This window comes from Carassius carassius, chromosome 9 (genome assembly GCF_963082965.1).
Source record: "Carassius carassius chromosome 9, fCarCar2.1, whole genome shotgun sequence".
NCBI lineage: Eukaryota > Metazoa > Chordata > Actinopteri > Cypriniformes > Cyprinidae > Carassius > Carassius carassius.
Window position 1 is genome coordinate 3,183,179 of NC_081763.1, and position 25,167 is coordinate 3,208,345.

Sequence of the window (25,167 nt, forward strand, 5' to 3'; positions counted from 1 at the left end):
GGAGTGAAGGCGGAGCGGTGTTTCTGGATTCAGTGAGCGCGGAGCAGAGTGATTATTAAATGCTCTGAGCGTGGAGGGGAAGTTGTTGCTGCTCCGTTCCGCTCACAGACTCTGCCGCCGAGTGAGAGAGATGTTTCACCCGACAAAATGAAGACGTCCGCGGCAGCACAAGCACAGCATATCCGCCAATAAGCAACCTGCAGCAATGCTCGTTACTCGGCTCGCCAAGCTTTACTTTTGTAGGTCGCAAAAATAATTACATTTTGTAATTTGCTTTGGTATGTGATGGTTGGGGGTGGTTTGGCTGTATTTGTTTGTTCGGGTGAGGGTTATGGCAAAAATTTATTTAATTTTTTTGTGTGTGAAAGTATTATGATTGTATCATGATTGTTTGTCATGTTGGTTTTCTCATTTTGCAAGCTGTTTGACCATTACAGCCAAACTAATTTCCCTATCAAAAAGACAAAGCTTGTTACATTAAGGTATCAAAATATGAAACCTGACTCGACTCTGGAGCGTCCACTGGGACCTGACTCGACTCTGGAGCGTCAATTGGGACCTGACTCGACTCTGGAGCGTCAACTGGGACCTGACTCGACTCTGGAAAGTCAACTGTGGCTGCCATCTTGTGCAGTGGCGATGGGCTGGCGGCCACCTTGTTAGGAGACACAGGCGTAGATTCGACCATCTTGTCTGGAGACACAAGTGTGGCTGGTGTATCCCATGAACCACGATGGTGTAGGTACTTGGTGAAACCCCAAAAGTCCAGGACCTCCAGCCCCTTCATCTCCCACCGAGGCACAAGGTAATCCAGGCAGTGATTAAACAAATCCTTTAGTGCCTCGTCGTTATACTCCAGCCCTACTGCCATGGTCCAAAATGCTTGAGCCAAACCACCCACCTCCCTCCCCCTTTGACGAAGAGTGGTCAAGTTCAAGAGTCCCCACCTCCGCTCCTCCATAGTGTCTGGGGAACGGATTCAAAATCCCAACCGCTGGATCTGGGCATGATGGAGTCCTTCTGCCACAGAATGCACACAAATAAAATCCAAAAGCAGTGTTTTTAATAGGGTAATCCAGAATTACCAGGCAAAGGTCAAAATCTGGGTAATCAGTCCAACACAAGAAACACGAACAAGTCAGGGAACATGAGAATACAGGCTGACATTAAACAAAGGACTCCATGACAATGACAGAAACAAACAGGGTATATATGGACAGGTGCAAACAATGTGAGTTGGAACAGCTGTGTGCAATTAAGTGATTAGTCCAGATAAGGGCTTGAGTGAAATGCAGTACTGAAGTGGGGTGACGATAAGGTGAAGTAAGACCCCTAGTGGATACCCAGGGATACACAGACCAGACACAGTGACATATTTAGCAGGAACATTCAAAAATTTAATGAACATATACAAATAAACACAATATACATTGATACTATTAAAGCAACAGTTTTAAAGTTTTTCAGTCAAGAGTATTGAGTGATTTTTCTCTTTGTGTTTGTTTTATTAACATTAAAGGAATAATTCACCCAAACATTAAAATAGGTTAGTGTTTTGTTTTTTATATCTTCATGTACCCACTCAAAAATAGTTTTAAACCTTGAGTTTTCTTCTTCTGCTAAACATAAACACTATTTTGAAGTAGGTCGAAAACCAAACAGTTGCTGGTTCACAGTGACTTCCAGAGTATTTTCCCCCACTATCAAAGTTAATGACCAGCAACTGTTTGGTTATCAGCTTCTTCAAAATATATTATTTTGTGTGAAGCACAAGAAAGAAATTAATATACTGTAGTTTTGGGACAAAAAAAACAGAACGTACACGCATCTAATATACAGGCATGCATCTGTTAATTTAATTTTAGACATAACCAACTGAGCCTATACATAAACCTTGTGTGTTTTGACAGTATTAACTCAAAACATAACTTAGTTCAGTAATCAGGCACAGTTTAAAGGGTTCTTAGTTTTTGTTCTTAGTTTTTTTTAGGTTCTTAGTTTTTGAGTGTGCTCAAAAAAAGAAAGAAAAGAAAAAAAAAAAACGCATGTCAGAGCAGCACAAAAATAAAACATTTAAATAACCAGTAGGGCTTTAAAGCAAATGCAGAAAAAAAATATTTTGTGAATAAGTGCAGTGTCCTGTGAGAGGACACTGGGGATGTTAATGTATGCAGGGCCAAATGTGTGCCCTAAGCAGAATTGTATTGTTGTGCCCCCATTCCAAATTATTATGGAAGTATAAAAAAACACACTGTACTATAGGGTTCAAAATAAAACTAAATTCTAATAAATCTTATTATTTACAAATTACAGTTGTAGCTAGACAGTCACCTATTGCTATGAGTTTATTAATACAGTTGTCTGATTGATTTTATAGTCTCAAGCATTCAGATATTACACAAAATAAAATTTTACTTCAATAAAACCATGGATTAGTTTTTCTAAGGGTTGTGATGTCCACATGTTTTTGTTGAAGAAATTATAGAGGCTAGTATTTCTATCGCAAAAAGGTGGCTAAAAATGAAAGATTAAGTGGATATTTGAATTAAATGAATTAAACGGAACATTGAAACTCTAAGAGGATATTAAGGCAGATGCGGCATTAAAACACGTTATTAACTTAATGTTATCAAAATCCAAAAACAGTTTAACGGGTTTATAAAAGTACCTAAAAGTGATGCACGGGCCTCATCTTGGGCATTTTTTCTTTTCCTTAGCTCGGCTACTCGACTACTGTTATCTTTCCCAGCATAGTTATCCATCAGTTCTGATCGTTTGCAGTCAGCCATGAGCAGGGCCGGATTAACCATACGGGCAACTGGGCAATTGCCCAGGGGCCCAAGACCTCTAAAGGGCCCAGGGCAGCAAGGGCACGAGCAAAATACTGTATCTGGTAATCTCCCGCTTTACATTAAACAAACTGTCAACACGGGCTTCTGCGCTGCACAGAGAGGCGCTGCGCTGCCTATGACTTTGAACGTGAGTTGAGAGCGGTTGAGAGTCAGTCTCATGCGGAATGACCAATGAAGAGAGGGCCTCAAGTTAAGACCCTCTCCTCATTGGTCAGTCCGCATGAGGTTGGTCAAATGTTACGCCGAGCGGGTTACGTCAGGCGTTGCTACAACAGAAAAAAATCTGACATGGAGAAGCTAAATGGGAGCGCGAAGCGGAAATTAAAAAAGGAAAAGGACATCAGAAACGCAGAAAATGTAAAGTATATACCTAAAATAGGTAATTTCTTCACTCCTGTTAATGTTGCCGACAGTTCTGTTAAGTCAGCTTCCGTCAATGACGAGGACAACTCAGCTAGCCAGGACTTTTCTACAAGATGCCAAATGAAAGCAAACATGCACTTCCTCATTATTTAGGATTAAAATTGTGTGTTTTGCCAGGTTTTGTAGTATTTATTTTTATCTTGTCTTCTAGAGAGAAATTGTGTCACAGACACGGCTCTGCACTTTCTATTTTAGCTATTGGACATGAACTTGTTAGTGGCCTTGATTTTGAAGATGTTATACTGTACACCAGTTTGCACAGTCAAAGTCCAGAAAAAAGCCATTGTAAGATGTGTTTGCCAAATGAAGGCATTTCAAATTCAAACATGCACTTCCTCATTATTTAGGACTAAAATTGTGTGTTTTGCCAGATTATGTAGCATTTATTTCTGTCTTGTCTTCTTCAGAGAAATTGACAGATTTCTAAATGTTTATGTAGCACTACAATGTTTAACTGGTTAATTGTGCTGTGATATGTTGTTGTTCTATTTTAAAACAAGTTAAAATGAGCTTAGGATAAAAATGTTTATGAGCAGATAATAGTGATACTGCATTTTATTTATTTATTTTTTCCTTGAGGTGCCAGCTTTATTAAAATGCTGTATATTGTTGTGGAGGGAAAACTGGCAGATTTCAAATTGTTTGTGTTGGACTAATAACTTGATTGCCTTGTTGAATTCTGAGGAGACAGGGTCACCCTGTCAGGGTGATTTCTGCTTAAAATGAGCTGAGGACCAAAATGTTTCTTGATGTGTTGTCTGTGGTCTTCTGTTATAGCTCTATCAATTCAATACATTTCTATTGGGAATAAATGTTGTTAAATAAACAATGGTTTGAAAGTGGTTGCTTATTTATTCATTTTTGTGAAAATGGAGGATATTTCCCTCCCTCTCAATGTAGTGGGTCAATTTTACCAGATTATACAGATGCTGATGTGTTTTGTTTTCATAGCATCATATGTGAGTCAATGTCTTTGATAGGGGACATAGTAGTGCATTTGTAGTTCTATGAGCATTTAAATATTTGTAAATCAAAATACACCTGATGACAGTTAGAATTTGAAGTATTGAGTATATTTACTGTATATTACAGTAATATATTCTGTATATGACCATATTATGGTTATCCTGGGGTCGTGATGATGGGGCAATTGAATATTGTTGCCCAGGGTACAACAAAGTGTTAATCTGGCCCTGGCCATGAGGTGAGAGTGAGCACGCGGATCCGGGAATGGCGCGTCACTTGTGCCTCACCTGTCTACTGTCTTCACCGTGAAACACATTTATTTATGTATACGTATGTTTCTATACATAAAACAACATTTCTTTCATTTCTTTTGAGTAACTGGGATGGTGCCCCCCCTAGGAGCTGGCGGGGCACCATCGAGGGCAGACCAGACCACAATGGCACTTTAGCGTTCTATTTATGAAGAAATGTACTGACACTGTGTTCAGATGATTTGACACTGTAGTGTGATTTCATCAAGTTTAGACACACTTTTAGCGCAGTGGGGCACAGATGACAACTCTCGTGTCTGGTGTAAACACAGAAAGTGTCTGCTCTATTTACAAATAAGTTATATAAGGAAAAAAAAAAACCTAAACCAGCGGCATAGTGAAATGGAAATATAGACTAGAAAATACATTTACACTTGCTCTGTCCTCCGTCCATGACACTGACTTCACTGCGGAGCTGCAGTTTTAATCTGAACAGCTCTTAACGCTGAGTGGATGGTTAGATGCATGATGGGCTAGTATTAACAAAAAAAAAAAAAAGTAAAATAAAGGTATTTCCAGCATTAAGGTAATAACAATACTGCTTTTTTTCCATCTTGTCTCAGTTATATATTTGACTGGTAAATGAATGATAAAATAACTTGTTTTGTAAAAAAAGTCTTTGTCATTTGAATATTGATTTTAAGTAGGGGGGCAAAATTTTTTATTTAAATCGTAAATCAGATTTTTTTGTGAAAAAATCTGGGACCAGCACTAAAATTAAGTAAAGAAGGCTCCCTTTAAAATCACTTAAGTTGTCAATTAATAGTTATTTTTTAAATCGTGTGCATTTTGTTGATTTATAATGAGAGAACTTGAGTTTAATCGTGAGGACGGTTTATTAATCCGTCCATTCTTTAGAGTTTCAAAGATTTAACTAAATCGTGCAGGTTTAATTTATTTGTTTCTTGTTTTAGGCTAATTAGGCCTAAATAATGTGAACGAAATTATACAGTGCTTCACGTTTTACTAAAATAAAGGAAATAATTCATAAAACATGCAACAATTTCTTAATCAGTGTACAGACAAATATATTTTTCCCAAGAAGTTATCTGTCAAAATAAAGGACAGGGAACGAATAACAAAAATGCATGTTGTTTTATTAAAGGAATTTTAAAATATAAATTAAAATATAGGCCTAATATATGAAAATATTGACATTTTGCATATTAAGCCATAGGCTACCTAATAGGATACCATGTAGCTTCATCAGCGAATATTAAATATTATAACTACAGTGTTTTTCTTTCATTTTCCCCGACTGCAGCCATCAAATGTAACACATCGGTGAGGCAAAACTGACATCTATTTGCGAAAATGTGCTTTCAAAACAATGGGATATTCTTAGGATATTCTTACGCATTCAAAATTACAACCAACCAAAAAAACAGACCAACTGGAGGGGGTTGGGGTTTGTTCTGTATAGCTTGTGGGGGTTGAAATATGCTCAAGCACATGCATTAAGTTTGCCACAAAGCACAGGCAGAAGTAGCCTTATAATTGTGAAAAAGGACATTTTAATTATTTATTAATAAACAAATGCAAGATGAAATTCTCAGTGCTGACTCTCTCCACATGGATGTGCCTTTAGAAACAATTGCAACATTCACAGATTACATAATGCTTTCATTCTGAATTGGTTTGTTCAAAAGTAGACATTTCAAGCTTTCTGTAGATAAATTACTCATGTATGTGAGGCACCCCAATTTTAAGTTATTTCATTATCAGGTCGCAAGGGCGCCTCCCTGTCATGCACACGCATTAATAATTTTCACACAAATACTTGAATATAAATAATAGTAGAGCACATGACAGATGCAGTTATAACCTGTCAATTTTAGGCTATTTGATGTTTTAAAATGATCTTCAGCCGATGCCATTCCAATTCGTTGATCATTAGTTCTTAAACAAGATTAAATTGATGCATGACTTTTATGAACTTGTTTTAATAATTCTCTGTTGCATTAAATAATAAAGATGCATATAAATTCATATTTGCATATACTGTAAATCGATGTAGCTTAGCTCACTAAAATAGGCTACTACTTTAATTCTACTTTAATGCTCTGATGCAAAGTAAACCACAATTTCTTTAAAATGATATAACACATAATTAATTTTATATAAATAATACTGCACAGCTATTACATCAAGTCAAATCTAAAATATGGTGTAATATAAAAAATAAGCACAGCCTCATAGGTTGGTCATTTATCCTTCTTGAATTTGATTAAACTTTAATCTGTGAATATCAAATGTAAAACATCAGGAGGCAAAACTGACGTCTATTTGCGAAAATGTGCTTTGATGCACTTGTTTGATAACTTGTGGTTAAAGCGCCCCTCAGCGGTCAAAAGCTTCAAATGCACTTTACAAACGCTACGGCGGCGGTACATGTGGCGGTAGAAGGGGCATTTTGGATGGCCACCTACTGTACTTAAAAACCATTCGAGAAATTACAGTGAGTTAATTTCAAAACAATGGGATATTCTTAGGCTACAGTCTACGCATTCAAAATGACAAGAAAGACCTTTACACAAAGGCTCTTACTGAATTCTATTGTTATTAAAGGCTGTATTGCAGGGTAAATTTTTTTTACGAATTTGTGCAATTTGCTTGATGGTAATAAACATTTAAACTGTTATCCATTGTATTCTATGTTGTTGGGTATCACTAAACGGAATATAATACGAAAAAGTAGGTACTATCTTACAGCGGTCTCCTTTCCCCCATAATGCATTGCATCACGTCACGTTGGGGAGAGAATTTACCAAAGCCGCCTTGAGAGCATTGAGAGTGACTAGAGAGACGAGTAGTAGACGAGAGTATTCAGATAGCGCAGATTATAGATAAATAGATAAATACATAGATATATATAGATAGATAGACTACATATATAGATAGATATCGACCAACAGCGACCCAAACGCACTCACATCCCTACAGTACAAGCTTTTCAGCGCAGTTTCCATGGGACAGCACCCACACAAGCACCTGCCAAACACAGCGACACACACACGGCTACGTTTGCAACAACATTTCCACCGGAGGAAGAGATAAACGCTTAGAAACGTCCATATAGCTAGCATGATGCCTTCTATTTCTAGATGACAAAGACAACGTTTACCAGTTCTACGACACTATGACAAAGGTTACCGGTACTTATCTGAACTAACGTCATGATCACTGCCACTAGATATAAAGAAAACGTTGATTTTTCACTCGGTGCTACTCAATGACAGTAAAAAAAAATAAATAATAATAATAATAATATATATATATATATATATATATATGTGTGTGTGTGTGTGTGTGTGTCGTTATTGTGCACTGCTGCTCGTAGACTAGCTCCAGTGCTCATTGCTGCGATGCTAAACGATAGCAACTCACCAGGACACTTCACCAACTCTCCACTCATTCTCTTCGGACCATGCATTTAATAAGCTTTGACGGACATCAGTTCTTGGCAATTCCTCATTTGCCCTCTCACGTCTGGCAGGTTCGAAATTACACAGCTGCAGGTCATCATACATGTTGGCTCTTGCCACCTCTTCCTCATCCACCAGTCGCTATAACGTTAGTTCTGATGCTGCGTTCCAGGCAGGTTTTTGAGCTCGTAATCACTATTTCATACCACGACTAACGACTTTGTACCATTCCAGGCAAGTTACGCCAAACTTTCTGAGTGCAAGGAATTGTAACTAGATTATTATAATTTTTTTATTGCAACGGTACATTGACCTAAAATCGTTTTTTCAACGTGTACCACTTGCATAAACTGCATCCGTAGGCAGTATTATCCGTAAGGGCTGTCATTGTTGTTTCGCGTGCTGTGTGACCTCGGAACTCGGAGTACATCGATCTAGTACGAGACACGAGTTCACGGGTGGGAAGTCACGAGTTTGATTGCCGTTCCTGTGCACTTTCACGGGTTTAAGGTTGGAAAAACACGGGTTACGGGTTGCCTGGAACGCGGCATCATACTAGACTGAGGCTACCTTTCCTCGACTTCTCCCCAACGTGACGTCATCGCCGAGTTGCGTAAAAAAAACAGTTTAATACCAAAAACTTAAAAAATAGGTCTTTAAGACTATTTTTGAGACCTTTTAAAAATGATATACATATCTTGAGTGATTTATGTACCCATTAATCGAAAGTGGTGGTTAACCTGCAACATGGCCTTTAAACAGTCAATACATACACACACACACGGATTGAAAGCTAAATGTTTTCATTTCAGTTCATTCTTGGACAGAGACGAGTAGAGGTTTATGTACACATGAAACCAAAGAAAAGATTTAAGATTTTTATCTGTGATAACTCGGTTATGCATGTATCTCTCTAGTGTCTAACAGGAGGCTCTTTGCAGAGGCTGCTAACGTCACACAGAGACACTGAGTTAAAATCATAAACTCCAAACCCAGCATAGAGAGACTCTTTGAATGTGGTGTTGAGTGTGTGTAAGTGTGTGAGCGTGTGTGTGTCAGAGACACTGTAGAAGGACAAAATGCCAGCTGACACGTCCACATACACTCCTACTCTATTAGAAGAGTGTGAAGGAACAGATATATCAACTGAACTATAATTATGACGCATAGTGAACTTGGCTTCAGTGCACAACAGGCTCCAGGAGATTTGATTGCGTCCAAGCATACAGTCACGTCTACGTCCTTTCCTGCCGATTCCTTTATATGTCACTGATATAACAGCCTCAGCTCCACTCCATTCAGCCTCCCAGTAACAGCGTCCAGTCAGACTCTCTCTACACAGAATCTGGTACACATCAAATCTCTCTGGATGATCAGGATATGACTGGTCTTCTTCCATGTATGTCACCTTCCTGTTCTCCTCGGACATAATTAAATAATTGTTTGCTGTGTTTGGATCCAGTGTAAGAAAACAGGCATCTGAACACAAAAACAGAGACATTTTAACACAAAAGTCAAGGGTTGTGTGTGTGTGTGTGTGTGTGTGTGTGTGTTAGACATACATTTTTTTAGTCCTGCTGTAATCCTGGATTCTCCTCCATTATCCATGCTAAAAAAACACACACACACAATCACATTCAATAAGTGAAAAAAACACAATCATGATCATATTTTTAATTATGATTTAAGTTTCAATTATTATGAAAATTCAATATAAAATGGCGTTCAAACATGCTTTTAAGATACTAGCAATATGCTAAACATGTTAGAATTGAATTCAGAGACTGAACTTATCTAAAGTACAGAGATGTGCATTAACAATAGAGCATGAATGAACACAATAACTGTACCATGATAAAGAGTTTACATGAGAAAATAATGACAGCAAGATGTTACTCTGTTCAGACTGAACATGTTTCCGCAGAACATGGACTAAGCTTTTCATTTTCTTTGGTTTATAAATGTATTAACAAAAGTACAACTTTTCTATAAAGGGTCATTCTATGGAAATGTCCATTTCTCTGTCCCTAGCGTTTACAGAAATACTACACTTGAAAAACAATTAAGGATTACAATTTCTTTATATTTTAAAATAAAACAATGTGTTATTTGAACAATTACACCTTCTTGAGACATCAAGGTGGCAATATTTGTTTTTAATTAATTATAAAGAATCAAAGTGCTTTTAGGTCAAAAATAGGTTTTTCTACCATTTAAAATTCAATTATGTATTCATAACTATCAAATATATGATGTACATGACATATAAAAAGGCGAATAAATATTATAAACTCGGTCCCCTGGAATTGTGTCACTGGTGTTAACGTTTAACAGAAATCTGTGTAACACTTTAGAATAGGTAACACCTATTAGTTGCTTATTAGCATGCATATTCCTAGATTATTAGCCATGTATTAGTGCTAATTAAGAACATATTAATGCCTTACTTGACCTCTACTTGACCTTACTACATACCTAATCCTACCCAATACCTAAATCTAACAACTACCTTACTAACTATTAATAAGCAGCAATATAATAATTTATTGAGAGAAATGTCGTAGTTAATAGTTAACAAGTGTTACCTTTTCTAAAGTGTTACCAAAATCTATATATATATATATATATATATATATATATATGTATATATAAATCACACTGATGACATCACTTGACTTCCTCTCATCTCCTGAAGATCTATGAAAAAGGCCCATGTGAAGTCCACGGTCTCTTCAGTTATCAGAAATGTTCTTATTTATCTCATGACTTCATATGAAGCTTTTAGTGAAAGTCACTGCTATGACCTACTTTATTGATAGGGAATTGTAAAAAATTGGAATACAAATTAATTAAACTACTCAGTTTAGTGAGTATACCATGACTGACAATGTATGGTTTGATACCTTAAAGCAGACAATATGTAAAACACATTTTTCTTGAAAATGGTCTGTTCAGTTTATGTGTATGTTCTTTTGCTGACTGCTTTCACTAATTGCCAAATGTAACAGTTGAGTCAGTTGAACTACTTAATTATAGTTGAAGAATAAGGATCGTTGGTCTCATGTACATATCACTGGTGTTACTTTTTTTTCTGTTCCATTAAATAAAATGTGTCACATGTGACATGATAATAATTTTACATCCATTAAATTAAGATATAAAGGATTGCCCCATTACTTGTTTATAACAGTTTTTACAAATATTTTGATCGTTATAGCAAATACATGGTTGTGCAAATGAACTAACATCATTCAATCACACTTTTAACAAACCTGATTAAAATAAATAAAACAATCTAATTTGTTGCATTATCATTATTTTTCTGTAACTCTGACTAAATGTACTAAACTAATTTAAAAATCTTTAAAATTGCCAAAGAAGTAAAGTAACACTAATGACAAAAAATGGTACATGTGGTCTTTTAAAAAAATGCACAAAAAAGATAAAAAATCATTAAGCTGTCATTTATGTGTATTCATGAATTCAAAAGCTACTATAATAATGTGGTCTAAGTTTAAAAGTAAAAAAAAAAAACTTTTAAGACATCTTCCCATACTAAAAGTGTACATTTCTGAATTATATTTTACATAATATTTAAAATTTAATATTTATATTTTAACTTGTTCTTAACGAATTCTGTATCCATTATGGAAAACATGATTCGGGAACAAATAAGTGCTGAAGATGCTGGACTATTTGCATTGATGGTAGATGAGAGTAGGGACCTCAGCGAAACCGAACAATTGTCTGTAGTTGCATGCCACGTGGAAGAATTTCTTCATTTTACTCCAGCTGACGGGTTAGATGCTGAGTCACTTTTCACTACTGTCAAAGAGACTGTATTGTTCAGTGTTATGACGGCGCTGCCGTGATGTCTGGTGTTCACAATAGGGACCAGGAAAAATTCAGAGAAGAGGTCCCTCAGGCAATCTACATTCATTACCATGCACACCGCCTCAATCTTGTTTTAGTGGACTGTGTCAGAAAGGTAGCGGGCAATTTTTTGTTATTATTCAATACATTTACAAGTTTTCTCAGGCTCATTTGTCCATGCTCATTTCACTAAGAAACAAAGGGAATTTGACCATTCACAGCAGCCCATTAAACTTAAGAGACTGTGTGATACGAGATGGTCCTGCCAATACCAGTCTCTGATTCCAGTCTCAAATTCATGCAGATCGACTGACTCGTGGTCACTACTCTCACTCGTTGATGCTGAATTGATCCTCCACCTTAACTTTTTTGAGGATCTGTTACGCTCTGCTCTATGTCGGTAATCTCAAAAAAATCTCAAAAGCAGCTCCGACCACATTAGTTCCCAAGCACAATATAGGACAGGTTGATTATTGCTGTGGCGGGTTTGCAATAATCTATGATGTGTTTGCGTACAGAGACTTAAAAAATAAATAAAATTATACATGGAGAAAGGTGTCTGAGATTGTTCATGTTCCTGGTGAGTTCCTAAAATCTAATGATATAATAAATAATAGTACAGTAGTCCCAGTTTACTTTTAAATATTTCCTTGATTATACTTACATTAAGTAATGTTTATACTTGATTATATTTACATAAGTAACATTTTCAATGCAGGACTTGCATCAGAGTATTTTAACAGTGCTTTATACATTATTAGGTAAAGGCTCTTAATAATTCATCCACAACAATAGTTAATGAGGTTAACTTATAACGTTACCCTCATTGTGGTTAGTCTGCAAGAGATCAACAAGCTTGTTTGCTTTGCAGCCGCTTTAAATACAAGATAAGCATTTGATCTATGTCAGAGCGCTCACAAATCTTTCTGCAGTGTTGTAAGCAGAGCGGCCAGAATGATTTTTGACGCTCTCGACACCGGGAGTACGCACAGTAAGACTATCCCACGTTTTGAAATGAACTCTTTTTAAGAATGTTACAATGTTATATTATAATGTTATTGTTGTTTTACTTCATCCTTTCATCACCATTATTACCCATTCTCGTTGTCCACCTTCTGCAGATAACTAGCTATTTGAGTAAGACTACCCACAAGCCATTTATGGAATCCAAGGCAGCAATTCATGTGTCTGTGTCAAAACACCCCACAGAAGAGAGGAAATAGCTAACTGTTAACACAGCTGATTTACACGTAAAAAAGTGTGTTGTTTTACATGACCATTGATGAATTTTAACCAAAGTATTTTACAGACATTTCATGCAGAATCCAAAATAATTATACCAACTTGTGGAAAATGGGAATCCAATGCCCCCTTTAATGTTCTGCCATAAATTGCCTTTTGTATCCCTCTGAAGATAAAAAACTCATACAATTCTGATACAAAATAAATTTAGTAGAGAGTAGTGTGTTCATTGTGTATTGTCACCCAAATTATTTATTTAGTTTTTGTTGTAGCAGTTTAGCTATTTTTCTTCCCAGGTAGAACCTCTATGTTTGATGGTTTGGTCTGGCCCCCTCCTGAAGCCAAATCCTTCTTATTTTTATTTAAATTAAAACAGATCTTGGTGTTTGTGGTTGGGTGGCAGGGCTCAGACTATTTAAATCTGTTATATTGTTGTGTCTTTGTGTACATTTAATAAAAATAAAAACTGTTTCTGCTTAACATACTTTTTGTCCTGTGTGCAGTTTGGATGGTTCAGCAGCTTGACTCCTGAATCCCCTGGGTGATTGTAGCTCAGATCCAGCTTTCTCAGATGTGAGAGGTTTGAACTCAATGCTGAAGACAAATATCCACAGCCTTCCTTCGTCACCATACAACCAGACAACCTACAATCACACAGCAACAGTCCACATCACATTAGTTTAGCAATCATACATCACTAACACTCCAGTGAAGTACAAATGTACTTTTTGAATGTCAAAAACTAAACATGAAATATAAACAGTATCCAGTGTACACAACATCACTGTAATGGGTTCTGTTTGTGTTTGACACAGTGTTCACATCCAGTGAGGGGAAATATCAGCCATCGACTGAACACCAATGAGCAGGGCCTATAGTGTGATGATGTATAACTATTGATGCATGTCCTTCTCTGGAGGCAGACACATACAAATGTATATGCCTCTGTGACATCAAATACCCCATAGTTCCCAAAATCCCAATGCTTTGATTATAATGAGGACTATGAAACTTTCAGGATGTTTTAATAGTACGAAGACCTATTATATGTGAAAAGATAAAGGCAAATTTGATTTCTCAAATTTCTCACGCTTGTTAAGCATGGCACCTGATTACTAATTTACTATTTTTTGTTCCCTGTCATTTTGATTTTATTTGATATTTGATTCATCATGAGGCTCCTCTTACATCATATTTCGGGGTTCCCTTATGCAAATGCACACTCTTCAAAAATGGCAATTTTTAAGGATGTGTTAAAATTTACTGATTAATGCAAAATCACAGTGCTTGCATGAAATGGAGTTTGTGTTAGGTAGCATTTACTGGAAACTGAATAATTCTAAGACATGAGTTTCTTGTGTGTTAAAAGGTTAGTTAAGGTTAAAAGTAAAGGTTAGTCGTTCCAAAGCCGTGAGACCTCTGTTCATCTTCGGAACACAGTTTAAGATATTTTAGATTTAATCCGAGAGCTCCATTGAAAACGTATGTACGGTACACTGTCCATGTCCAGAAAGGTAAGAAAAACATCATCAAAGTAGTCCATGTGACATCATAGGGTCAGTTAGAATTTGTTGAAGCATCAAAAATACATTTTGGTCCAAAAACTTAATTCAGCATTGTCTTCTCTTGTGAGTGCGACTGGAGTGACAATAACAAAGAAAACATGTCAGCAGCGTCACTGCAGTGTTGTGAACGCACTCACAAAAGACCCAGAAGAGAAGACAATGCTGAATAAAGTCATAGTTTTTACTATTTTTGGACCAAAATGTATTTTCGATGCTTCAAATTATTCTAACTGACCCTCTGATGTCACATGGACTACTTTGATGATGTTTTTCTTACCTTTCTGGACATGGACAGTAGACCGTACACACAGCTTCAATGGAGGGACTGAGAGCTCTCAGACTAAATCTAAAATATCTTAAACTGTGTTCTGATGAACGGAGGTCTTACGGGTTTGGAACGACATGAGGGTCATTGATAACTTCATTTTTGGCTGAACTAACCCTTTAATGAATACAGTGTCATGCTTCACTCTCAAACTAAGTGTGGTAGCATGTTGTTAATTTTTTTAATTTAATAAAAAAAAATATTACAATTTACCTCAGTATTTCCATATTACAGTTTTTCTTCAGTCCATCAGAAAGGAGCTTCACACCTGAATCTGTCAGGTCATTGTTACTTAGGTCCAGTTCTCTGAGACAGGAGGTTGAGGATTGTAAAACTGATGACAAACTCTCACAAGATTGAGCAGTGAGATTACATATGGAAACTCTGAACAAGAAAAACACAGTAACTAAATACAGAATAAATTTTAGCAATGTGATTTTAATGATTAAATTGATGCAAAAACATAAATGAATAAAAATTAAAAAAAGTTTGGAATCAAACCTCAGTATCTCCAGTTTACAGACTGGACTCTTCAGTCCATTAGAAAGAAACTTCACTCCAGAATCCTTCAGGTCATTGTTATTCAGGTCCAGCTCTCTCAGGACAGTGTTTGAGGATTGTAGAGCTGACGACAAACTTTCACAGGACTGAACAGTGAGATTACAGCCACATAGCCTGTGAAGAGAACCAAACAGTGTCACTGATCTGCTCTCTGTTCCCCCAGATACCCTGTCTTTTACCCCCTTTTGGATAAAGACATGGACACATAATTGGTTTAAAAGAAAATCACTTTATTTATCTTGATGTGGCTGTGAGTTGGAGAGCTGTTGGATGCACACATACATAACCCTGCATACACAATTAAACTGTGGTGTCTCAGACCAGCCACCTGAGTACTAAACCTGTGGACATTTCATTTAATTTATATTTCTTTAACAAACTGTGGAATGTTATTTGGATCAACACACATGTTGGCAGCAATCTCTGTTAAAGGACCTGAAAGGGTTTGCTTAGTATTTTTATACCTTTGGTGTAATGCATGACAGAAGTGGAAGATAAAAAATATGGTGGGAATGGGTTTAAAGTTGATATTGTATGATGTTTATGCATGTAAATTTAAATAATTATAGCTGAAATTGTTGTGTTACTTGTCCTAGTGTATTTTAGAAAGTGCTGGTAACTTTTTCTTATTTTGTTCTTTTTGTGTTTCATGATTATTGAGACTGTATAAATTCTTATCCACTAGTGTGGCAAGTTAGTCTTTGGCTATGTCTACATTAATCTGGATACATTTGAAAAGGAGATTTTGTTTTAAAACCCTCTCCGTCAACATTCACATTTTCCGGAAGTTTCTCATTCACACTGAAATGTTTATAAAACATTCAATTTGCCTTGCTGCGCATGTGTGAAATGTCATAAAAGCTCACTGAAAGGATACAGACGTAACAGACATAATACGTTTTCATGCAATTCTTCTTGCAGGAGTAAATTGTTTTATATTATTTAATGTGAGAAAATTTTCTGTCATCTTTTCAGAACTGTGAGTGTACAAAGTAAATATCTTTAGCAACTGTGTGAAAGTAAATAGCATATTACAGGTTAAATTACAGACATAAACATTGTTTTCAAAAGCCTCTGTTTTCACAGTCCACACTATAAAGCGAAAACTAATGTATCTGCTTTGGAGAGCGTTTTCAAAAAGCGTAGTTTTCCTAGACAAAAATACCATCTCAGAATGGATGCAAAGCCAAAATGGAGAGAAAAATATGAGTTTTCAAACATAAATGTAATAGCATGGACGAGGCCTGTGACAAATGTTTAGTTGGTAAAGGTGCTGTTGAAGAGTATGGTCATTGAGTCAATGTAGTACTTGAGTATAGGTTTATTTTCTTTCTTTTTTCCCCCTTAAACATTGAAAGGTATAAAAAAAAACTCAAGTTAATAACTTATCTGTGCATTTGTGCTCAAAACTGCAGCAAATCAAACTTATTCATGTAAAATTTGATCCAGTTCAACTCATTGACTCTGGTCACAGAGATTCTCTTTATCAACACACTGAATCTGTCCTACTAAAATGAGGCAAGAACCGTGAGTAATATAATCCTCAGAGCACAGCATGCAAAATAAAGAAACTGTAATAAATGCAAGAAAGGGAACAGAAAGGGAAAGGGAATACAGAAAGGGAACATGGTTTTAAATTGACATTAAATGGTTAACTGAACTAAACTGTTCAAAATAGTCACTGTAAATTTCATTCTCATAATTGGAAAAATGCATGACAAAATTCAAGGTCTCCTGGGATTCTTGGAAACCCTTATTGTTTTCTCATCAGGTCTTTTCAGTAGATATTGCCTGGTTTGTGAACTAGGGGATATGTCATTCATACTACAATATATTATAAAAAAAAAAAGTCTGCTAGCTATAGTTAGGGAATGGCAATTCATCCACATATTTTAACAGTGATTCAGAGAATGTCAAACCTCAGTATGTTCAGTCGACAGTGTGAGCTCTTCAGTCCATCATAAAGCAGCTTCACTCCTGAATCCTGAAGGTCATTGCTACTCAGGTCCAGCTCTGTCAGATGAGAGTTTGATGATTGGAGAGCAAAAGATACAGTTTCCCAGCATGTTTTATCAAGACCACAGCTGTCAAATCTGTCAAAACAGAAGGTTTATGCTGATTACTTTCTGCAAAACTTGTTGTACCCTTCATAATCAGGAAAACAATATATTCCACTTAAAATGTTGACATTTTACTGTTTAGTGAAAATATTTGTTTAAATGGCAGTCAGTGAAATTACTCACAGGGCTTTCGTGCAGCATCTCACAGCTGGAACGAATCTCTTGTAATTTTCTTGTGATGATGTGAACCTCCTTGGGTTGAACTCATCCAGCACCTTCTCTGACATCAGCAGTATGTAGATTAGCACAGTGCACTTTGAAGATGAGAGTTTTCTTTCTTGATGTTCATTTGAACTGATGTATCTCTGAATTTCCTCATATAACGAATGATCCTTGAGCTCAAGTAAGCAGTAAAATAGGTTGACTGAAGCTTCATCTGAGATCGTGTAGCCATCTTGTACTTGTTTAATGTATTTAGTTGTTTTTTTGATGCTCTCTGTGGTGTCTTCAGTGTGTTTGATCAGACCTTCGAGCAGGTCTTGACTGGATTCCAGTGTAATGCCCATCAGAAACCGCAGAAACAGGTCCAGATATCCTCCTTCACTCAATGTGGCTTTAGCAATAGCCTTCTGCAGTAGCTCCTGCAATGTGATACTTTCTTCTGGCTCATCAAAGAAATACTGAAGCTCCTGCATATTCTTGTTCAGGTAACAGATGAACACATGCACTGCAGCGAGAAACTCTTGAACACTCAGATGCACAAAGCTGAAAACCTTCTTGTAGTGAATAACATTTTTCTTCTGAAGGATCTCAGCGATCATTCCTGTGAACTCAGTGTCTTTACTTACATCAATACCACATGCTTTCAGATCTGTCTCTAAGAACATGACTGATTTCTTCTTCAGCTGTTCAAACGCTAGCTTGGTTAACTTCAAAATCATCTCTCTATTTGATTGTAAGTGCTTGGCACATTCTATTTCTCCTTGTTCTTCATATTTTTGATTCTTGATGTTCATCTGTATCAGCATGAAGTGAATGTACATTTCAGTGAGTGTTGTGCTTATGTTCTCTGCACTGTTCTCAATGAGAATATCCTGAAGTACTGTGGCTGTGATCCAGCAGAACACAGGAATGTGGCACATGATGTAGAGACTACGAGACGTCTTAATGTGCGAGATGATTCTGGAGGCCACAGTCTCATCTGTGATTCTCTTCCTGAAGTACTCCTCCTTATGCTGGTCAGTGAATCCTCGCACCTCTGTGAACAAACCTACGCACTGACGAGGGATTTGATTGGCTGCTGCTGGTCGTGAGGTCACCCAGACAAGAGCCGATGGAAGCAGATTCCCTTCGACCAGATTCATAAACAGCACATCTAGAGATTTTCTCTCAACAGGGTCTCTTACAGGTATACCTGTAAACTTCAAAGCTAGACGACTCTCATCAAGTCCATCAAATATAAATGCTAGATTGCATTCCTTATATAGCTTTGTTTTCTCCATGTCCTTCAGTTCAGGATAAAATTCCAGCAGAAGCTCATGAAGACTGACATCTTTATCCATCATTAAGTTTATCTCTCGGAACAAAAGCAGGAACACACAGTCTACATCCTGATTGGCTTTTCCTTCAGCCCAGTCCAGGATGAACTTGTGCACAGAGATTGTTTTTCCAATGCCAGCAATGCCCTTGGTCAGCACAATTTTTTTCTGATTTTTTTTTCTCAGTTCAGTAAATATATCATTGCATTTGATTGGTTTGTCCTGTGGTACTTTGTTGTTGAAAGCGTAAGCAATATTCAAAATCTCATGTTCCTGATTGACATCTTTCATATCTCCCTCTGTGATGAAGATTTCCATGTAAACAGCCTTGAGATCTGCTTCATTTTCTTCTTGGCCCTCAAAAATACATTCTGCTTTACTCTTCATGGTGCATTTGTGAGTTTCCAAAAATCTTTTGAGAATCATATCTGTTATAATAGATGACATTTTAAGAGTTATAATAGATGACATTTAAAAAGTCATACACCGACCGTGATTTTTAAATTGAAAATTGTGATGGGGGGGGGGGGGGTGTACATAGTTTTGAATACACCTGATAAAACTGCACCTTGTTTCTCTGCCATCTCGGTCTCTGAGATTTTTTGTGTATCTGTGAAGAGGAATATACAAATATACAGTCAAAACTTATTATTCAAGTGATGTTTGTTTCTTGTCCTTTTATTCCTAACTGCAATGTTAAATTTGTATTTGTTCAAGTTATATTTCATACTTGTAATTTGTGTCAACAAGTAAGAAATTATTATTTCTTTAACATTTTTTTTCTCGGTGTGCTCTCTGAGGGGGACAACATCTTTCTATGCAAAGTATAAATTGTGTAAATTGCTCAGTAAATTAATAATTTAAGATAAGACTTTCTTCATATGACAATTCTTTAAATCTGCGCAGACCACTAATGACAGAGAGGGACTGAGAAGCAATCGTTATTTAAGAGTAAGAGAAATCTAATTCTTACATAAATTTTTGTAGAACATAGGTTCAATATCACTAAGCATGTTCACTTATCAAGTTATTAACTGACTGCTAATAAGCAGTGTTTCTCAGAAAGCATATCTACTGTGATAGTACCATTTCCTGCAGTGTTGTAGTTGATGGTCACTGGGCCTGAGATAGTGTTTCCACTGAGTACAGTAGCATTTACAGTTGCTCCCTTCTGAGCGTTCAGATCAACACTGACTCCAGTGTGAGTACTGCTGCTCATTTGGACTAGAATACAAACAGAGAGATTAATTACCTTTCCAAAATGACAACTTTAACATTACTGATATTATGTTCTTCATTACCTTGCTCGTGTTTCACCTTTTCTTCTTCCTGCTCAACTAGTGTGTCACAATGCTGCTTAACTGATGCCATTGTCCTTCACTGACTCACTGCTGTTGGATAAGAAGAAAATGGGTTTTAATAGCTCCATGGCTCCAGACACTTTCCAAAAATAAAAAAATAAACTATTGGTAAACAAGTAAATGATTTATAGAAACAATTATAAAATATATTATGAGTTATTAAATGCCTGTGTATGGATGTATTATTTATTATGTTTAAATAAACATAATATTGGGTCTCAACTAAGAATCATGTAAAATAATTAAAGCTGGACCAGAATATTAGATTATGATTGAACGTCATGATTCAGTTCAACTGGAAGAGAAGACAAAATCTTAAAATTAATCACAAAATATGCACATTTACTTGGAAAATACTTGCAAATATGGCAATCATAAAAAACGTAGAGTAGGCCAGCCTAATAAAAATTTCTCTATATTAAAATTATTGTTCTTAACAAACCTGTGTGTTTTGTATCACTAGTGCAGTATCTGTTCTTGGAGCATTTAAGCTTTGTAGTTTATTAAAGGGATACTCCACTCCAAAATGGAAAGTTTGTCATTAATCACTTACCTCCATGTCATTCCAAACCTGTACATTACAGTGCCACATGCTGGTCTGGCCCGTATACTACATCGTTTTGAGTTGGTCTCAGTGGTTTTGTGTGTACGTAGATATTTCTTGAGATAACGACGTGTTTACAGTATTTTTGTTTTAGAATAAAACTTTATGTTTGTATGTTTTCCATGTAGTGACACGTGATGAATTCTATTTTAGGAATGGTTTTATTTTCTGTGATGTCACGGCAGAAGCAACATACAAAAAAATATGACAGTGATAATCTCCGGTAATGATTATGTGCTTTATTCAATGTTAAAAGTGTCTAATGTGTATTTAGATATTATTTTGCATTATCTTTATAGCCATATTGAAAGCAACAATAGATATTTTATCTCAGATCCTGGAAATAATTTAAGGCCAACTTGTACATTAAAACAGTGTATCACAACTGTTCGGAACCGAATTGTGTATCCCGAGACATGTTTTTATTTTATCTGGTTTTTTATAGCAACAACGTTGTGTTAGTATGCCAATGCTAAAAGCAACATTAACAGCAATACAGATGTTATCTTACAACATGTTGCCGTCACACTGGATTATATTGGTCCTTAAGGGGGAAGTCATGGCCTAATGCTTAGAGATTCAACTCTTAATCCAAAGGTTGTGGGTTCAAGTCTCGGATCGGCAGGAATTGTAGCTGGGGGGAGTGAATGTACAGCGCTCAAATGCTCTAAATGGCTGCCCACTGCTCCATGTGTGTGTTCACTGCTGTGTGTCTGTTCAGTTTGTGTGTGTGTGTGCGTTCACTGCTGTGTGTGTGCACTTTAGATGGGTTAAATGCAGAGCACAAATTCTGAGTATGGGTCACCATACTTGGCTGTAAATCAGGGCTCAGAACCAGTTCAAGGAACGAAAACGAAAACTGGAAAATTTATTGATATTGAGATTGGCCATTGGCCATCATTCCATTTAATATTTGAAATTGGCTGTCAACCAATCCTGAATTCCAGTAGTAGCCTACAGCATATCCAAAGCCACAGGGGACGTGAGTCACTTGCATTTTTTAACTATCCCGCCCCCTCACCCAAGATGAGTAAATGAATGAAATATAATGGTTTATTTAAAAAATATACTTGCCAAATGCATAGGCTTTCTAGCATTATGATGCTACTATAGCAACAATTTAGGACAATCCGTTTCACAAAGTCACATTTAAATTGTTACTCTGACACAAATTCCTGTACAAGCGGTGCAACTAAGAAAGCAGCACTAGTACGCTATGATTAAATATTTTTTTATGCTGTTCAAGTTGTTGTAACTTAAAATGTATTTATTGTGTCAGGGAATCGGTCGCAGTGAGCTTGTTTCATTGTAAAGCAGATATAATTAAGTATTTCTGGTGGTTGTGGTGGTATTAATATTCGTGGTTGACCTTCTGCCTAAAACTGCTCACATATTTATTTCCTGGATGTCAGATTTTTGAATTTGTGGCTATGCGATTTGCCATCTGTATTTACAAAGTAGGTCAATTTACTCAAAACACATTTGTCATTCCCTGCTGTACTTCTCCATTGTATTTAAATGTACATGTGCTACTCGATGTCGAATGCTGTGCTCTCGTCTCAGGTTTTTAGCAGCTTCTTGTGCATAATTATCGTGTATAATAGTCTACATTATTCTAGAAAACACTGTGCTCAAGTTAGAGGTCTGCAAGCCCGTCGGGTCCCAAGTCCATTCGGGCCAGGCTCGGGCCAATTTTTCTTTTTTTTACAGATCTGGCTCGGTCGGCCTTGGGCTCATTCTATCTCCTTTTGTTCTGCCCATATACACGCAGAGCACACATAGGATACTGTATGAAATACTGTTTTGATGATTATAGGCTATTATAAATATTATACATCGCCTATGCAATACGAAACGCATACACGGCACACCCATTAACAGGTGACAGTTGACCCTGCAGCGCATCAGGGAGAATCTGGAGAGTGGGGAGTTAGTGAAAGTTTCCCAGTGCTTTGGGAAAAGCTGAAAAAGTTTTGATTTGATTACTACGACAAACAACGAGCTAATTGGTCATGTGCAATGCTCACCATTTCCTCATTAGACGCGCCTTTAAGAAACTGATATTTATGAATTATGATTATAATAAAGTAGTTTTTGTTTTTGATATATTTTATTTAGTTAAGTACTAATTTAAAGTTATCTATAGATATATTTAGCATGTCTGCTAAGCATGTATTCACTGAGTTTCGGTAATCGCTCCTGTTCAAGACAGGACGGCAAAAAGCGCATCATGTTGGTTATATTTATTTTATAAAAGCAAAATGTTTTGTTGATATTATGAGTGAACAAAAATAAAAGTAGTCCATTTACAGTTATGAATGATGAATTACTCTTACCTTATGAGTAAAAATGACGGCGTATCCTTGGAAAAATGCAAGTGACCACGCTGGCGTCTCCATGTACTGAAGCGTCTCCGCACAAACTATTGGATATAGCGCACATTTATCTAGGTTTAATGTTTAAACGTTGTTAAATGCTTAAACTGTTATAGTACATCTATACATTTTATTAAGTCAAGTCATGATGATTTGAGAAGGCTAAATTGATGAAACATATATGATCAGCTTACTGTCTCCCACTGGCCCTTGGTTGTTACTTTAAAAAGCGTCTTGGCACAGGACCGGGCTCGGGCCTAAATTTGAGGCCTGTGCAGGGTTCTAGCTCAAGTTCAAAAGAAATTCATCTTCTAAAACACGTCTCTAGACCTTGCACTTAAAAAAAACACTTCCACTGACCTGCCTCGCGACCAAATCTCTTATCTGTGTGAACCATGTATTCTTATAGCTGTAATAGCCTAATATCGGTCCGATAAATACCACAAAAGGTTCATTATTTTATTTTATTTATTTATTTTTACTTTGTGTTATTTCATCGCCCCTTTCATCACTTCAGACGCCCCCTCATCAGTTCACGAGTGAAATGTCTGATCTGCTGTGAACTCATGATCAAAATAATAACTGTTTAAATATAATGTTTGTAAACATTTTGCTTTAAACTACAGGCATTGTAGCCTTCATTATTTCAGAAAGTAATAGGGTTTATAAAATGTGACTTGAGCCGCGAGTGTTTCTTGTTTGTTTGTTTGTTTTTTTACAGTGCAGCAGACATTTTTAAATATCTTAAAAATACTTTGATGTCTTTCATGTGTTGATTTATTTATTTGGCCAGAATCTAGAAAAGATGATGCTGTATTGGCTGTGACTAAGCGCAGTGGGTTATTGGCTAAAGTTAGATCTCTATTTTTTCCTTTTCTTTTTCAGTAAAGAAAACACTGTACTTTAGTATTATTATTATATTATTATTATTAGGCAAATTATAGGCAAATAATATTATTTTTAAAAAAGAACGTTGTTAACCAGTATTTCGGTTAATCCAGTTAATGTTAAAATATTGATTCTGCTCAGAGTGAACCCGACTGATTTATTTTTTCCGTTTTTAAGCCCTGCTGTAAATCACTTTCACTTTCACTTTTCTTATGAGGCAGTGGCAGAAACAGAGGAAGCTAGAGTGTGTGGCTTTATTCCGTCCCTGCTGGTCTCAAAACAACCTTGTTTCTACAAGACATTCAGCATGTTTCCTGTAAGCATGTCTAAACATGTTTCTACAAGACATGAGAAAGAAATCTGAGCGGTCAGACTGAAACAGATGTCCAGAAAAGCGACGTGAATTGGATTTCAAACCATACTGTATATGAAGCACATATTTAGTTCACACTTTCTCAATATTATCAGATTCCAGAGTCTTTGAGCAAATATTAAGAATGAAATGGTAACCTGTAAAAACTCCAAAAACATTATAAGATTTTCATGAACTTACCATTTGAACTTCAGTTTTAGACGTGCATCGGTGTCACTTCAGCTAAACAAACCGAAAGTTAAAGAATGATCAAAGCCGTGACTCATTTCCTCATTCCCTCTGAGTGAATCATGTGTCCTCCTGGAGAGAGCGATGCAATCCCTCAATACGGAGCCACACCCTCTCTTTCTCTGTGTGTGAGTGTGTGTGTGTGTCAGAGAGCTGCACGGGTCCGATTTTGTAAATCCGCACCCGCCTGTACCCGC

The 25,167-nt window shown here is 36.5% G+C and overlaps 1 protein-coding gene across 4 annotated transcripts; it reads right to left on the reverse strand.

Moving 5' to 3' along the window:
• Positions 1 to 8,768: 8,768 nt before the first annotated feature.
• On the reverse strand, positions 8,769 to 25,056 carry LOC132148757 (NACHT, LRR and PYD domains-containing protein 12-like). Of its 4 annotated transcripts, XM_059557451.1 has the most exons (12): positions 24,923 to 25,056; positions 23,443 to 23,528; positions 20,443 to 20,532; positions 20,228 to 20,365; positions 19,710 to 19,751; positions 17,787 to 19,569; positions 17,463 to 17,636; positions 15,484 to 15,657; positions 15,196 to 15,366; positions 13,578 to 13,736; positions 9,540 to 9,586; positions 8,769 to 9,456 (listed from the first exon to the last, which is right to left on the reverse strand). In XM_059557451.1, exons 3-12 carry the CDS (start codon positions 20,510 to 20,512, stop codon positions 8,891 to 8,893), a joined length of 3,324 nt encoding a protein of 1,107 aa, XP_059413434.1. In that variant the 5' UTR covers positions 20,513 to 20,532; positions 23,443 to 23,528; positions 24,923 to 25,056; the 3' UTR covers positions 8,769 to 8,890. The 4 variants fall into 4 exon arrangements, with proteins under 4 accessions (XP_059413434.1, XP_059413433.1, XP_059413436.1 ...); XM_059557450.1 differs by lacking the exon at positions 23,443 to 23,528 and having other exon boundaries at positions 24,923 to 25,041; XM_059557453.1 differs by lacking the exons at positions 15,484 to 15,657; positions 23,443 to 23,528 and having other exon boundaries at positions 24,923 to 25,041.
• Positions 25,057 to 25,167: the final 111 nt, after the last annotated feature.